The following is a 14,162-nucleotide window of genomic DNA, read 5'->3' on the forward strand; positions in this document are numbered from 1 at the left end:
AAACCTCTCGCCCTGGCTGTCAGTCAGGGAGTTGGCCTTTGCACACGAGTCTGCCCTCCCTGCAACTGCCAGCCTCGGGAATAAAGCAGACTTTCCTTTCCACCAACCCAGCCTCTCGTGCAGGGAGCAGCCACACCCCACCTTTGGTAACACCTGGAGCCTCTCCAGAAGTTGGAAGAGACAAGGGAGCGGGGCCCTTGCTTTCAGACTTCTGGTGTCCAGAATTGCAAGAGAATAAATTTCTGTCGTTTAAAGGTGCCAGGTGTGTGGCCATTTGTTACAGCAGCCCTAGGAAGCTAATACAATACATCTGTTCAGTAAATACTGAACAACCGCTGTGAACTAGATATTATACCCAGGAGTATTATACCCAAGAATAAGACACCAAACCTTTCAAAGTCTTTTTCTACCCATACACAGAAATATATGTATAAATATATTTTTAATGGGTTATAATGTAAAAGTTCCTATTAATACATCTTTTTACCTAATAATATAGACACATGTTCATGATAATAATACATAGAGCTTCATCTTACAGATTTTGCCTAAGCAGTTCTCAACTTTGGAACATTGACCTTATTTCCATTTTTTTTTTCTATACTGCAATAGCCATTCTTTAACTACTTATGTACACGTTTGATGATTTCCTTAAATTTTTAAAAATGGAATTTAGAGGTCAAAGTCTGTGCCAGTTATCAATTTCTTGTCTCAGTTCCAAATCTACCTTTCTTGCCCCTGCTTTGTGAAGCCAGAGCTGGACCCTGTAAACATTTCTCCTCTACCAGCTGGCACAACGTGGGGCTTTGTCAACAGAAGCTGCCGTAGAAAAACCGCAAGGCAACAGTGGCAGGAAGACACTTCCTTCAGGGTCCCAGTGCCTCTTTTTTGGCAGCAAAGAGGCCACCCTCACAGACCAGCTCCAACCCCAGGCTCAGCCACATGAACAGCTCCACACTGTAGCTGTTTCCACTGCCACTCTGGCCATGGCCTCAGACATCTGCCTCACCTTCCATGGACACGTCTACAGATCCACAGGGCGTGCTGTGTGCACAGTTTCTCCGCTACCCGTGGCTGCGTTTTCCAGTAGCGGACACATGACCTCCAAGGAGATCTAAGTCTCAGCCTTGCGTAGGGGGTGGGAGAATCTTTCTCAACCTTAATTCCTTCACTGTCCACTTCTCCTCAGCCTAGATGCAAGAGCTTCTTTTCTGCACATGCTATTTCTGGATCCTTGAAAGGCGCCCCTATCATCTTTACTAGCTAACAGTCCTTTTGATTAAATCTTTCTCATTCAAATAACCAACGTGCTTTCCGTCTCCTAACTGAGCCTGGCTGATAATCAAGTCTCAGTGCATTGACGTGACCAAATTAAGCTCCAGAACAGTTGCTCCCATGTACGATGCCTTCCCCAGGCTCTAACCAATTCTGGATAATGACAATAGGATAAGAGAGAAAGTATCCCTCGTCGATTGATTGCTTTCATTTCCATCTCCTTGATTACTAGGAAGGTGGAGGGAAGACTATATGAGTATATGCTGTATTGGAAGGAGTTCTGTCCAGCCAATAATATTGTCCCCTGAGAAGGGGCTGCGGTTAACGAGAGGGAGGTGGAAGGGGGCCGTCCATTTATTACTCTAAAAGCTTATATATTGTCCAAATACTATCCACAGAGAAGATGGTCATGGATTACTTCTATAATTAAGCATATATCCATCATGACAACAACATGCTGTCACAACCTCTCTCTAGCTGGTACGAGTCAGAGTGGTTAAATTCATTAGCAGAGCTGAGCTACCGACTTTGGAAGTGCCTTATCTAGACCTGTAACCTCGGGCTCCAGCCCTCATCTCTCTAAGGCTGCATCTCGAACACAGAAAGGAAATGAGGGCCCAGCATGTGTGCTTGGTCACGGCAGCTCTGCTTCCCGTATTTCGGGGGATGGGACATTGTTAGAGCACATGTGAAACCATGGGCTGGACCCTAAGTTCAGATGTTTAGTTCAGGAGTTACGGTCACCATGCCTCTTGGGGAGAACAAAAGGAGAATATAGAGACCAATATAGGGTCCAAGTGCCTTTTCCCAACTGTGAGGTGAACACAGTTGGAGATTTTGAATGGTGGGACTTAGTCTAACCCAGAGAGAAGAGGACATGATTAGTTCTGCTGCGCAGGGATGGGCTACAGTCATCTACCTCCTTCCAAAATGATTAGTCATCTGTCACACCTTTCATCCTTGCTTCCCAATTAAAAACGAAAAACTGGGATTTCCCTGGTGGTCCAGTGGTTAAGATTCCACCCTTCCGCTGCAGGGGGCGTGGGTGGGATCCCTGGTCGGGGAACTAAGATCCCACATGCCGCGGGGCGTGGCCAAAAAATTAATTAATTAATTAATTATTTTAAATGTTTAAAAACCGAAAACCATGAAGAGTTAAGATGATGGAATTGTACTTATCACAACTGAGAATTGTGTAATTCTCTGTCTGATGGGGCTAAAATACGATAATATTGTGTTACAAATATCTGAAATCCTCCTTTCAGGGAGGAAAGATTCTTTAATTACCCAGATGTTTAGAAAGGTACACTAATCATCAAAAACCGCAGCAAGGTAATTTTCACTTCTCCACCCCCCTCAAAAGACATTGACTGAAGGCAGGTTAATTTTCAAAGCTTTTTGGACTCATTTCTATTTATTTCAGCTGTGTTGATGTTCTGTGGCTGAACTTTGAGCCAGAACAAGATATTTGTTTGTGTTACATTTGTCTAATGTTTGTCTCACCCACTAGCTGTGAATTTGCATAATGGATTAGGAACAGTGAAAAATGCTTAAAGACCTGGCTTTCTAAAGACCCCCCAAAATCCCAACTTCCCACCTTCTGAAAATAGCTATGCTATCAAAGTAGCAAAAAGTGAACCAGAGAAAACGCATCTTTTGCTGTTCGGTGGAATTATAAAACTCACATAACATGCACAAGTGTGCTGCTTAGAAGAATTACATGATTTGGAAGCAGCTACACTTAAGTTTATGGATTTCTTCCAATTCAAAATAGAATTTAATATTATGCAGCTGATTTAAGTCAAGATGGTTCTCACACGTATTCTTTGCCTTCTATCGTGTATCTCCTTTTTAAAGAAACGGTTCAAGTTTCTTGACTGTGGATTTGCATTAACCTGCTTAATCTGAATATCAAAGCCCAACTCTTTAGCTCAACTGTCTCTTTAAGAAGATTGAATACCCCAGGATATGAGCCACAAGGAAAATCAAGTTTTTAAGGAAATATTGCAAGTATACAAACAAGCATAGAGAATATGACTAACATCCATATACTCACCACCCAACTTTGTCAAATTTAAACATTTTGTGATATACACTTCAGATCTCTTTGTCTAAGAAATAAATCATAACCAACATTATTGAAGACCCGTGTATAATCTTCCACAATCCTACTGCTCTCACTTCAATCCCATATATAACCACTGTGCTGAATTTGGTAATCGTCCCTCTCATAAAGGTTTTCCTAATTTCACTCAATCTATATTTATCCATAAATAATATTGAGAATTGCTTTGCCAGTTTTGAAGTTTATTAAATAGCATCCTACTACTATACACACACACTCACACACACACCTATATATCATATATAAATATTCCCATCCTTTCTCTACTTGAAGATGTATCTATGTTCAGAAAATACAGTTCCTCCATTTTAACTGCTGTTTCCCATGGTATAGCCATACCACAATTTATTTACTTATTCTCCTGTGGATAGACATTTAGAATTTTTGCACTTCTTGGCTATTATAAGGCAGGCTGCAGGGAAAGTTCTTTTGGATAGATGTATGCATCTTTTGTTTTTAATGTATAGATAAGAGAATACTATGACCAATAAAATTCACCTTTTTAAAAAAGGTACAGCTCTGAGAGTTTTAAGGCATGTACACACTGGTGTGACCACCACCACGATGACGATTCAGAGCAGGTCCATCACCCAAAACAACTCTAACAGGCTCCTCCTTTGTAATCACACCTTTGTCACTGCCCCGATGCCTGGTAACCACTGGTCCATTCTCTGTCACCACAGTTTTTCCAGTTCTGGGATATCATACTAATATGGCTGCTTCCTTTCAGCACTATGCCTTTGAGATGCAGCCATGCTGTAGCGCACATTAATACTTTGTTCCTTATTATTGCTAAGTAGTATTCCGTTGTATGAACGTACAACACTTTATTTTGCCCATCGAAGGACATTTGCATTACTTCCGAACTTTGGCAATTATTAATAAAGCTGCTCTAAACCTTCACAGACAGGTTTTTGTGCACACAGAAGTCTTCGATTCATCTGGGTAAATACCTAGCTGTGGGATTACTGGGTCTAATGGTAAGTTTGTGTTTATCTTTCCAAGTTCTTGGAAATTTACAGGTATCTGTCTGTAATTGATTTCTAGTATAATTTTATTATGATCAGAGAACATCATTTGTATGATTTTGATTCTTTTAAATTTTTTAAGGTTTGTTTTATAACCCGGGATATAGTCTATCTTGGCGTATGTCATGTACACTTAAAAATAATATGTATTATGTTGCCGTTGAGCGGCGGATACTGTAAATGTCAATTAGATCCAGTTGGCTGAAGCATTGTTCAGTTCTACTATATCCTTGTCTTGCAGAGAAGAAAAGAATTGGTTTCGAGCTATAATTGTTGGATTTGTCCATTTCTTCCCTTGGCTTTATTAGTTTTCCTTCATGTTGTTAAAAACATACATGTTAACATACATCTTGTTAAAATATGCACATTAAGGATTATTATGCCTTCTTGGGGAACTGAGGTTTTTTTAGGGATTACAGTCTATGAATGTAACATTTCTCAGTCTACTTAGCATTAATATTACCACTTCAAGGGGAGTACAGAACCCTTACCAGCTTTATAGGTTACTTTACCCTCCTCCTTTTATGTTTAGTGGCCATTAAGTCTGTAGATGTTGTAACGCCATCAGACATGCTTTCAACCATCATACGTATTTTTTTTAATTTATGAGGAGGAAAAGAATCTATTATAGTTTCCCAGATATTTAGCATTTCTGTTGCTCTTCCTTCACTCCTAACGTTCCAGGTTTCCCTTTGGTAGAATTTGTCTTCCATCTGAAAAACTGATTTAGCATTTCTATTAGAGCAAGCCTGCTGGCAATGGATTCTCTTAAGTTTTTTTTATTCGTATTTCATCATCATTCATGAAGGATAATAATTCTAAGAGGGGATTTTGAAATTGTCTAACTTAAAGTACCCATTTTACATATGAGGAAAATGAAGCCCAGAGGCATTAGATAATTTGCCCCCGTGTCACCGAGCTGCTTACTGCCTGAGCCAGGATCCAGGTTCCTGCTTCCTGACTCCCAGCTCAGTGCTCTTACGTTGCCTCAATTATTTACTTTACACTGGAAATAAAGTTGTGCAAAAAGAGCTGGATTATTGCATGCTAGTACAAGTAAAAACTGTACAATTATCATTTTTTAGAACTGAGAAGGACCTCAGAGACGACTCATATCCGTGCTTTGTGTTTCAGATGGGGAAACCGAGGTCCAGGGAAGGTAATTCAGCAAAGCTGTGACTTTTTATAGCAAGATCACACTTGTAAAGAGCAGGCACTGGGGTTGCTTGTTTATTTGTGTTCCCCAGTAGTGGTGATGGATTGTGCTGGACCAAACTAACTTATACCCCTACTCTCTCTCTCTCTCTCTCTCTCTCTCAACTTTATGACACAAGTCAGAACGCCAGCCCTGGGCAATGCATCCCAGCTGGACCGTTTGGAATCAAATCTCTAACTCTGCTCTCATTAGCACTATCCTCTCAACCAATGATTCCCAAACTTCAGCGTGTATCAGAATTGGACCTCAGTGTGTGCAGAGCCGTATGAGCTGGTAAGAATCAGCTTATTGAAAGTGCACATTCCTGGTCCCACTTCCAAAGGCCCCGATTCACTAGATCTAGGGAATGACCCTGGAATTTACATTTTTACAAACACCCCAGGTAATTCAAATCCACAGGCTGCACTTTGAGAAATCTCTGGCCTGTGTTGAGGCATTATGTTTTGGTCATGAACAGAAAACTCTGGACTTTCTAGCTCAGAATAAGAGAAGAGTGAGTCCAACACCAAATCAGTATCAGTTTTCTGAATCGCGCTCCATTCTGGATCTGCCATTGACAGTAGTCTAATTGCTTCTCTCCTCTCTCCCTGGTTGCTCCTCATACACATCTATACGGTAACAAAATCTCTTAGGGGCACAGATGTCTGCAGTTAGCATAGTTATTTCATTATATGTCTCTTACCTATTGCTCTTCCAATAGGTCCATCAAGATTCCTAAGGTTTAGATATTCTAACTAAATATAATATTTAACATATTCTGGGGTCAGATCTTAAAAGTCCCGATTTTTTAAATTTTATTTTTATTTTGGACGTGCTGCATGGCATACGGGATCTTAGTTCCCCGACCAGGGATCCAACCCGTGCCCCCTGCAGTGGAAGCGTGGAGTCTTACCCACTGGACCACCAGGGAAGTCCCCAAAGTCCAGATTTTTTAAATACGCTTTTTCAAACCACGTCCCGGATACCTGAGCACACACAGACCCACATATACAGGCATCATTTATTCCACAGGTGTTTGTTAATTTCAGCTCCACGCCTTCGATGTAAGAGTTCCTCTGAAAGCAGGAAAAGGAGGGGGAACGTGTCGGCCCCGTACTCGTGGAGTTAGCGCCTAGTGTAGAAAACCAACCACACAAACAAGAAACAACTAGTCGTGTTTTAAGTAACATATGAACATGTGCACAACAGAAATGAGTGCAACCTTCACAGATTGAAGAGCTCTTGTGTTTAAATGTTGCCTGTTGTTTTCATGATTTAATTCCTGGAAATAGAGGGCTTGATATTTAGCTAGACTGAAAGGAAACACAAGTGCCCTTTGCGTTTCCTCCTCCTAATTTCTGCCATGGCTCAGATTCCCTAACCTGCTCAGGGACCTCTGTCTTAATTGTCTCCTGGGTACAGACAGATCTGGTTTCTCTAATAACCATAAGAGATGCTTGAAGGGAGGAACCATGTCTTGTATTTCTTCTTCATCTCCTACAGGGCCCCAAGTTGTTATTTTATTGTAACCAATAGTTCAGCCCCTCCGCGATACCAGGCTCTGTGTGAGAGGCTACAGCTGCAGAGGTATAGCCTGAGATCCCTGCCTCCAATGATTTCCCTTCATTCCTTCTGCAAAAACTTCTCAAGCATTTCCCAAGTGATAAACCCTGTCCTCAGAGCCCCCAGCCCTTAGGTGACAGTCTCCGTCTACACTTTAGGAGGTCATGCTCCAGCGAGGAATGCAGATGTGTTACTGGATTCGACTGCAAGGGCTGCCGTAACTAAGGGGCACAGGCTGGGTGGCTGAGACAACAGACGTATACTGTCTCACAGTTCTGGAGGCCAGAGTCTCAGATCAAGGAACTGGCAGGGTTGGTCTCCCCTGAGGGCTATTGTGAAGGCAGATCTGCTCCATGCCCCTTCCCTAACTGCTGGTGGTTTGCTAGGCATCCTTGGCCTTCCCTGGCTTGTGGAAGCAACACCCTGATCTCTAACTTCATCCTCACGTGGAATTCTCCTTATGTGCATACGCCTCTGTGTCCAAAGTCCCCCTTTTCATAAGGACACCAGTCATACACTCTACTCCAGTATGACCTCATCTTAACTAATAGCATCTGCATCGGCCCTACTTCCAAATAAGGTCACCTTCTGAGGTATTAAGAGTTAGGATTTAAACATATAAATTTGGGGGGGCGGGCTGGTTACAAAATTCAAACCATAAAGCAAATAAACCACTAAACTCAACATGACGGACACAGATGAGGCTGGGGAGGAAGCCAGGGCCCAAAACGTGGAGAGTCAGAGCAGGAGCCCAAGGGAAAGGCTCATTTCTGGGAGAAAGAAGGAGAGATTTAGACAAACCCTGAGGACAGTGACCTCTGCCTGGTCAACTCTGCCTGTAGGGTTTCCACTCTCCCACCCCAACCGTATTCACACTTCATATCTGACTTCCACACGCCCTTTTGCCCTCGACCTTTGCAGGGCAGGGAAAACATGCTGCAACAGTCCCTACTTGAGTCAGGAATACTGTTTCCTGAATTGAGCTCATACAAAAGACTCTACTGAGCGAGCAGGACCCCATGGGTGCGTGAAGTCATAAGACGTGTGATGGCTTCAAGGCCACGTCCTCTGCCAGCCCAGAAACGCAGCCTAGTTATTACGGATGCAACACCGACCCACGGCCGATTTCTTCACCCTCTGGCATGGATGCCTAATTAGACACATCCGAAGCTGCAAAGTTTCTTAGAAACTGGAGACCAGTTCGAAATTAACCGCAGAGAAAAAGAAGGTGGTTCACAAAAAACCCCTAAAAATCCTGCCAGCATATACCCAGCTGAGAGGAGCGGCTGGCAATAGTATCACCTCGGGACTGCTCACTTGGACTAGGCATTTTAGGCCACTACGTTGTGTTGCTGACAGTGGTCCCTTTTTTGGCATCTTCCTTTTCAGTACTTCTCTAGTTTTGTCCCACTCACCATCTCGAACCTGTCCCGGTGTACGACAGGAACCAAGAAGTAATCATATTTCTGGCAAACACATCTTTCACACGTACCACGTGCTGTTCAAAGCAAGTTATAGGCTTTAAGTGGCTCAAGCCACACAATAACCCTGTGGGGTAGGTTCTATTACCATGTTCCCTTACAAATGATGGGGATGGCAAAGGCCACAAGGATCTCCCTCCGAACCACAGGAGCAAGAACTCTGGTCTGAACCCACAAGTCCAAGTGTGTCTGAGGGTTCTTGACTCCAGCAGGGAAGGACGGGGTTAAAGACCGGGGTCCCCAGACGCGGGAGGGAACCGTTGCTGCCTGGGCGGGCAGCTCGCTCAGGCGAAGATGCCTTTCGCTCCACATCCAGCAGGCGGGGGGTTTCGGTGAGCCCTTCGCCATCCCTCCAGGTCATTAAACAGAGGAGCCCGGAGTTCAGGGCCAGGCAACTGCGTCTCCCTCTTCCTCAACGGGAAAATGGAGTGGAGAGGTAGAAGTGACCTCACAGGATATCGGGAGAAAGCCTGAATCATGTGGGCGGACCCGCCTTCACACCCAGCTCGCCGCAAAAGTTCGGAGTGGGGTCATGCGGGAGGGGGTGGACGCCCCCCTCCTTCGCCGCAAGACAGATTTCCTCTCGGTACAGTGCAGGCGCAGTTGGCACCAAACTCCCTCCAAACAGGAAGTCGCCAAGATGCTAGGTGGAACCGGTGCCTTTTTTTTAAAGGTCAAACTTTTTCCTTGGCTAAGCGGCTGTCTCCCGAGCGCCTAGTACGTGCCAAACACATGCACACGACACGTAGTCCTTATGCATCAAGTGGGTGCTCTGCGGGAAGATGCAAAGAGAGAAAAGACCACACGCGCGCGCGCGCGCGCACACACACACCTGGCAAATCTTACAGGAGAAAGGCTTTCCGGGAGCTGTCTTGTTTTCTAGGAAATCAACATGAAAATCGAAGGTCTCGCGCCCACACCGCGGGAGCCCCACCTTCCCCGCACCAAGCGCCCGGCCTGAGCCCCGGGCAGGGCAAGCGGGGGTCCCGGGCGAGGGCGGAAGGCGCGCGCGCGGCGGGGCGGGTGACCAGGTGGACCGGCAGGGCCGGAAGAGGGCTCGGAGTTGGCTGGCGGGCGGCGCCGGAGGCAGGTGCCAGCGGGAGTGGGCGGGGGCGACCCGGCGTCACCCTCCTCCGGGGGCCGGACGCGCACACCAGCTCGGCCCGCGGAGCCGGGGGCACGGGCGTCCCCGCCGCCCGCAGGAGGAGCCCGAGCGGCCGCATCCTCCGGAGAGACGCCGCGGGCTCCGCAGCCGCCCTCCCCCTCCTCCGAGAGGCGAGCGCCGCCCGTCCCCGCGCCCCGAGCCTCCACCTGCCGCGGACTCCCGGGCTGCCGGGCGCGGGGCAGAGAAGGTGCGAGAAACAGGGGCCCGGGAGACAGCGGCTCCCGGGGACCGCTCCGCGCGGAGAGGGGACGCCCTTCCACGCCGCCAGACCCCGCGCGTTCGGCGCCCCGGCCCCGAGTTCAAGGGCCACCGCCCTCGGAGGGGGCTCTCCGCGCGGGCAGCGCCCCGTCCCGGGGCTCCGGCGCCTCGCCCCCCGCCCCCACCACCACCCCGCGGCGGGGCCATGCCGGGGCTGCGCCGGGACCGCCTGCGGACCCTGCTGCTGCTGGGCGTGCTGCTGGCCGCCGACCTCTACTTCCACCTCGGGCCCCGGGTAAGGCGCCGGCTGCGACCCCGGGAGCGCCCGCCCGGCTGCCCGTGCGCCCACCGCGCCGCCACCTCGGCCCCTCGGCCGGCCGCGCGCCGCGTTCCCCCGGCCGAGCCGGACGGCGGCGGCCCCGGCTCCAAGCTGCGGGCCCTCTTCGCGCACCCGCTGTACAACGAGCCGGAGGAGCCGCCGCTGCTGGGGCCCGAGGACTCGCTCCTGGCCGGCCCCGAGGCGCTGCGCTATTACCGGAGGAAGGTGGCCCGCTGGAACAGGTGAGACCCCGCGCCCCGGCGCCCGGCCCCCGAGCCGATCTCCGCGCGAGGAAGAGCTTCTGGGCAGCAGCGCCAGCAGGAGGTGCTCCCAGCTCCTCTCCCCGCGAGCCCCTGGGGGTCCATCCTGAGCCCCTTCTGTTCCCCGGGCCATCTCCCCCCTCTTTCTCCTGGCCCTGATGTGGAAAGCCGCTGCCGGACTTCGGTTTTCCAGAATGAGGTTCCCCAGCAGAGCAACTCGAGAGAGAGCTGCTTCGAACCCGGCACCTACCTCTAGACCTGGGCGCCTTCCACGAACCGAGGCTACACCCGCCACCCGGCTCTTCCCCTTTGCTTATTCCTCTGCCCGGGGTCAGAGATCACGAGAGGTCAGCCGGGCAGAAAGTCAGTGGTCAGTTTCCTGAAATGGTAGCCACGCTGTGCAATTTACAACGTGGCTTGTCCCGTGAGTGTTACGACCTGCAGGCGGTTTTATTATCGTGGGGATTTGGGCACGGGGGAGATAAAAATCTACCTGGGAATTTTGTTTAAATCCAAGGCAAAATATAGAGGGAAAAAAAAAGCCAAACATATTTAGGCTAATATTAAGAAGGATTTTGTGTGTGTGTGAAAGGACAGGGTGGGAGGGTCCTTTGGAGAAGCTGGAATGGTCAGTTCTGAGGTCCCCAGCTGATGACAGAAGGCCTTCATAGGAGTTAGGACTCTGTTTTGAAGTGCACGCTGGTCTACAGGTCACTCGGTCCACTTTCGGACCGCACGCATCACTTTTCTTAATACAAGAGATTTCCAGATGAGATGTCTTTGCTGGCTTTATAGTCCCTCTGGAGGATGGGTAGACATAAACGTCTATGGAAGGTCAGCGCTAGCCCAGTTTTACTGCTCTGTTATTCTGTAGTGCTGAGACTGACCAGGGGTGGAGGGGGCCTTCAGAAAGCAAAAAGAAAAGAAGTTGAGAGTTACTGGCTGAAGTCACTGTGGTGCGTTTCAGTTGCAACTGGCTGATGATTTTGTATTAAAAAGAAAGTGGTTCTCGATTCTCTTGCTGATTGGACGCAATAAAAAGGCAGTTTGAGATTTGCTTCTCAGGCACTGTCATTTTCGATATTACCTTTATTTCATCAATAACGTGCAGATCGGTGAGCTAGGAAGTTTTGCCCTTGGAAAATTATCTCCCCGTCCATTGAGGATTTGAGGAGGGACCGTGGGAGAAGTTGCTTGCTTTTGTCAATGTCGATCAATATTCACTTAACTCACATTTCTGTGGCCTCAAACTTCCCTACATTACTTTTGTCCTTACGGAAAGTCGAAGGGAATATTTTGACAGAAAAGCAAAAGTCTTTCTCACCAATCTGTCCTACAGACAATTTTGAGCTTGATTTCTGTGCCATTATATGTCAGAAAAACACATTTACTGACCAGGAATGATCTTGGGCATTTAACGGAGGTTTGATGGGGACTGGTGACCTTGCTGTATTCGGCGCTAACAGGGTAGTTTCGTGTGTTTGGTTGAAGGTGACAGTTGTGATACCTACTCATCACTACCTTTTAATACTTGAGATCTCAAGTGAGGTTTGTGGGCCATAACAGGAGGGGAGCTACACTTAACAAGTGTTGAAACCAGACCCCAGAGGCAGAGAACCTTCACCCAAACTGCATTGTAAATGTCAAGGCAAGGATTTTAATACGTGTATATAGCAGGGCTAAAAATGGAATGTGGAAGACTCATTAGCCAGGGTGCATTGGAATTGCACTCAAAGTTCTATTGTGAGAGATAGTCTCACTCATTACCTTAAGTGAGACAGCGCCCTGACGATGTGAGGACACATAAAAAGTACCTGCTACGATGTGCAGGGCCAACCAACTCTCCAGATTTCAGTGCAGACAATTAGAACGAACAGCGAAGGAAAAAAAAAAAAACCAGGGAGTGACCTTGCCAACTGTTTCCCTCTTGCACAGACAAGCCCCCCTTGTTTGTAGCCACAACCCAGCCAGTATTGAAAAGCCAGGCCTTTCTAGACATATGTGGATGCCACCCTACAAGTAATTACTTAGCATCATTAACTGCTATCCAGAATAATTGTAGCAGTAAACCAACCTGCCTCACCGGGAGCGGCGCAGGTAATAAACTAGCCAAATCAGCATTTCCTCCCCAGTGGCCCAGAGGAGCCCATTAGTCTGAGTGAATGATTTTTTTCTTTTAAACCACCACACTAATAAGTACTGGTATGAAGTCAGAACGTATCTTTCTATAACTTGAGCTCGTCACCGATAGGAGTTAGGACACGGCCCGCCTTTTCCTCCACAGCACGTCTCTTTTTGATTTCAGTGGCAGATGGAGCTTATACACTGTTTTGAACGGTTCAGGTTCTCGATCGGTGTTTGTTCACCGGGTGTCAACATGTAGTTGACACGCTGGGTAGGGTGCGCTATCCTCGTGCTGTCACGAAGCTTTCTGCAGACCTCCTCAACGAGCTGCTCTTCCCTGCCTCCCTCTCTTTTCCCGCTCGCGGTGTAACTTAAGTGCGGCCGCAATCCAAGTTAAAAATGCAACCGGGGGCTTCCCTGGTGGCGCAGTGCTTGAGGGTCCGCCTGCCGATGCAGGAGACGCGGGTTCGTGCCCCGGTCCGGAAGGATCCCACATGCCGCGGAGCGGCTGGGCCCGTGAGCCATGGCCGCTGGGCCTGCGCGTCCGGAGCCTGTGCTCCGCAAATGGGAGAGGCCACAACAGTGAGAGGCCCGCATAACGCAAGAAAAAAAAAAAAAAAAAAAAAATGCAACCGGGGGGAAAATGTCTCTGTCGGGCCATTGGCCGCTGATCACAGCGCGCGGTCCAACACGTTTGGCACCTCTCTTGACCGGAGAAGCGGAGAGCACACAGGGAGCCCGGGAAGTGGGCTCGTCACTACTTCAGACCTTAAGCCAACAAGCCAGACGAAGCCTTTTCCTTTCAAAGCAGTGGTGGAGGGCAGCGCTTACCTGGAGCCCGGGTTCAGGCTGTTGCTGCCCTTACATCTTAGAGGCTGAGCTCTGGGTTCCTTCCCCGCCCGGCAGCTGCCCGAGCCAGACAGCATCTGTCCTTTGACATGTCAAAGCCGGTCAGCTTGGTTTGGCCGTTTGCCCTCATATCTTTGGTCGGTTCCTCTGTTAACCCTCTGGTCTGACAGTCAAGGTCAGACAGGGTCATGCCTGCCTGGTAAGAACCCCAGCAGCTACAGCACAGATGCAAGTTTTCCACTCTCTGCTTTTCTTTCTTGACCTCATTCTCAGGTATCAAGAAGGTTATATTTTCCTGCACTTACCGAGTCAGCATTTCTCAGACACGTGTGTGTACCTGTGTCTTTCCCTCCGTCGGATGCCCCTGTCTTCCGCCTTCACACCTCCACCGCTTGCCTTCGCTGAAGAAATCCTGGCCCTGAGTCTCCCTTTGAAAATCACAGCAAAGAGACAGCTTTGCAAGAATGACAGCTGTTTGAGGGAAGTAAATTGGCTCCGGTTTTTCCCGGAGAAGCTATGAGAAGATCCAGAAGCCGAGGCAGTTGTAGGACAGCGGCAGCAGGTGGCGGGGCCGGCGGTG

The 14,162-nt window shown here is 48.2% G+C and overlaps 1 protein-coding gene across 1 annotated transcript in view; it reads left to right on the forward strand.

Moving 5' to 3' along the window:
- The first annotated feature begins 10,235 nt into the window (after positions 1-10,235).
- The window catches only part of FAM20A (FAM20A golgi associated secretory pathway pseudokinase), a 45,819-nt gene continuing 41,892 nt past the window's right edge, over positions 10,236-14,162 (forward strand). Inside the window, exon 1 of the mRNA XM_007455266.1 lies at positions 10,236-10,591. Coding sequence (XP_007455328.1) covers positions 10,236-10,591 — 356 coding nt within the window. The remainder of the gene's footprint in view (positions 10,592-14,162) is intronic.

Source organism: Lipotes vexillifer, unplaced genomic scaffold, assembly GCF_000442215.2.
Source record: "Lipotes vexillifer unplaced genomic scaffold, Lipotes_vexillifer_v1.1 scaffold664, whole genome shotgun sequence".
In the NCBI taxonomy this organism is placed as follows: domain Eukaryota; kingdom Metazoa; phylum Chordata; class Mammalia; order Artiodactyla; family Lipotidae; genus Lipotes; species Lipotes vexillifer.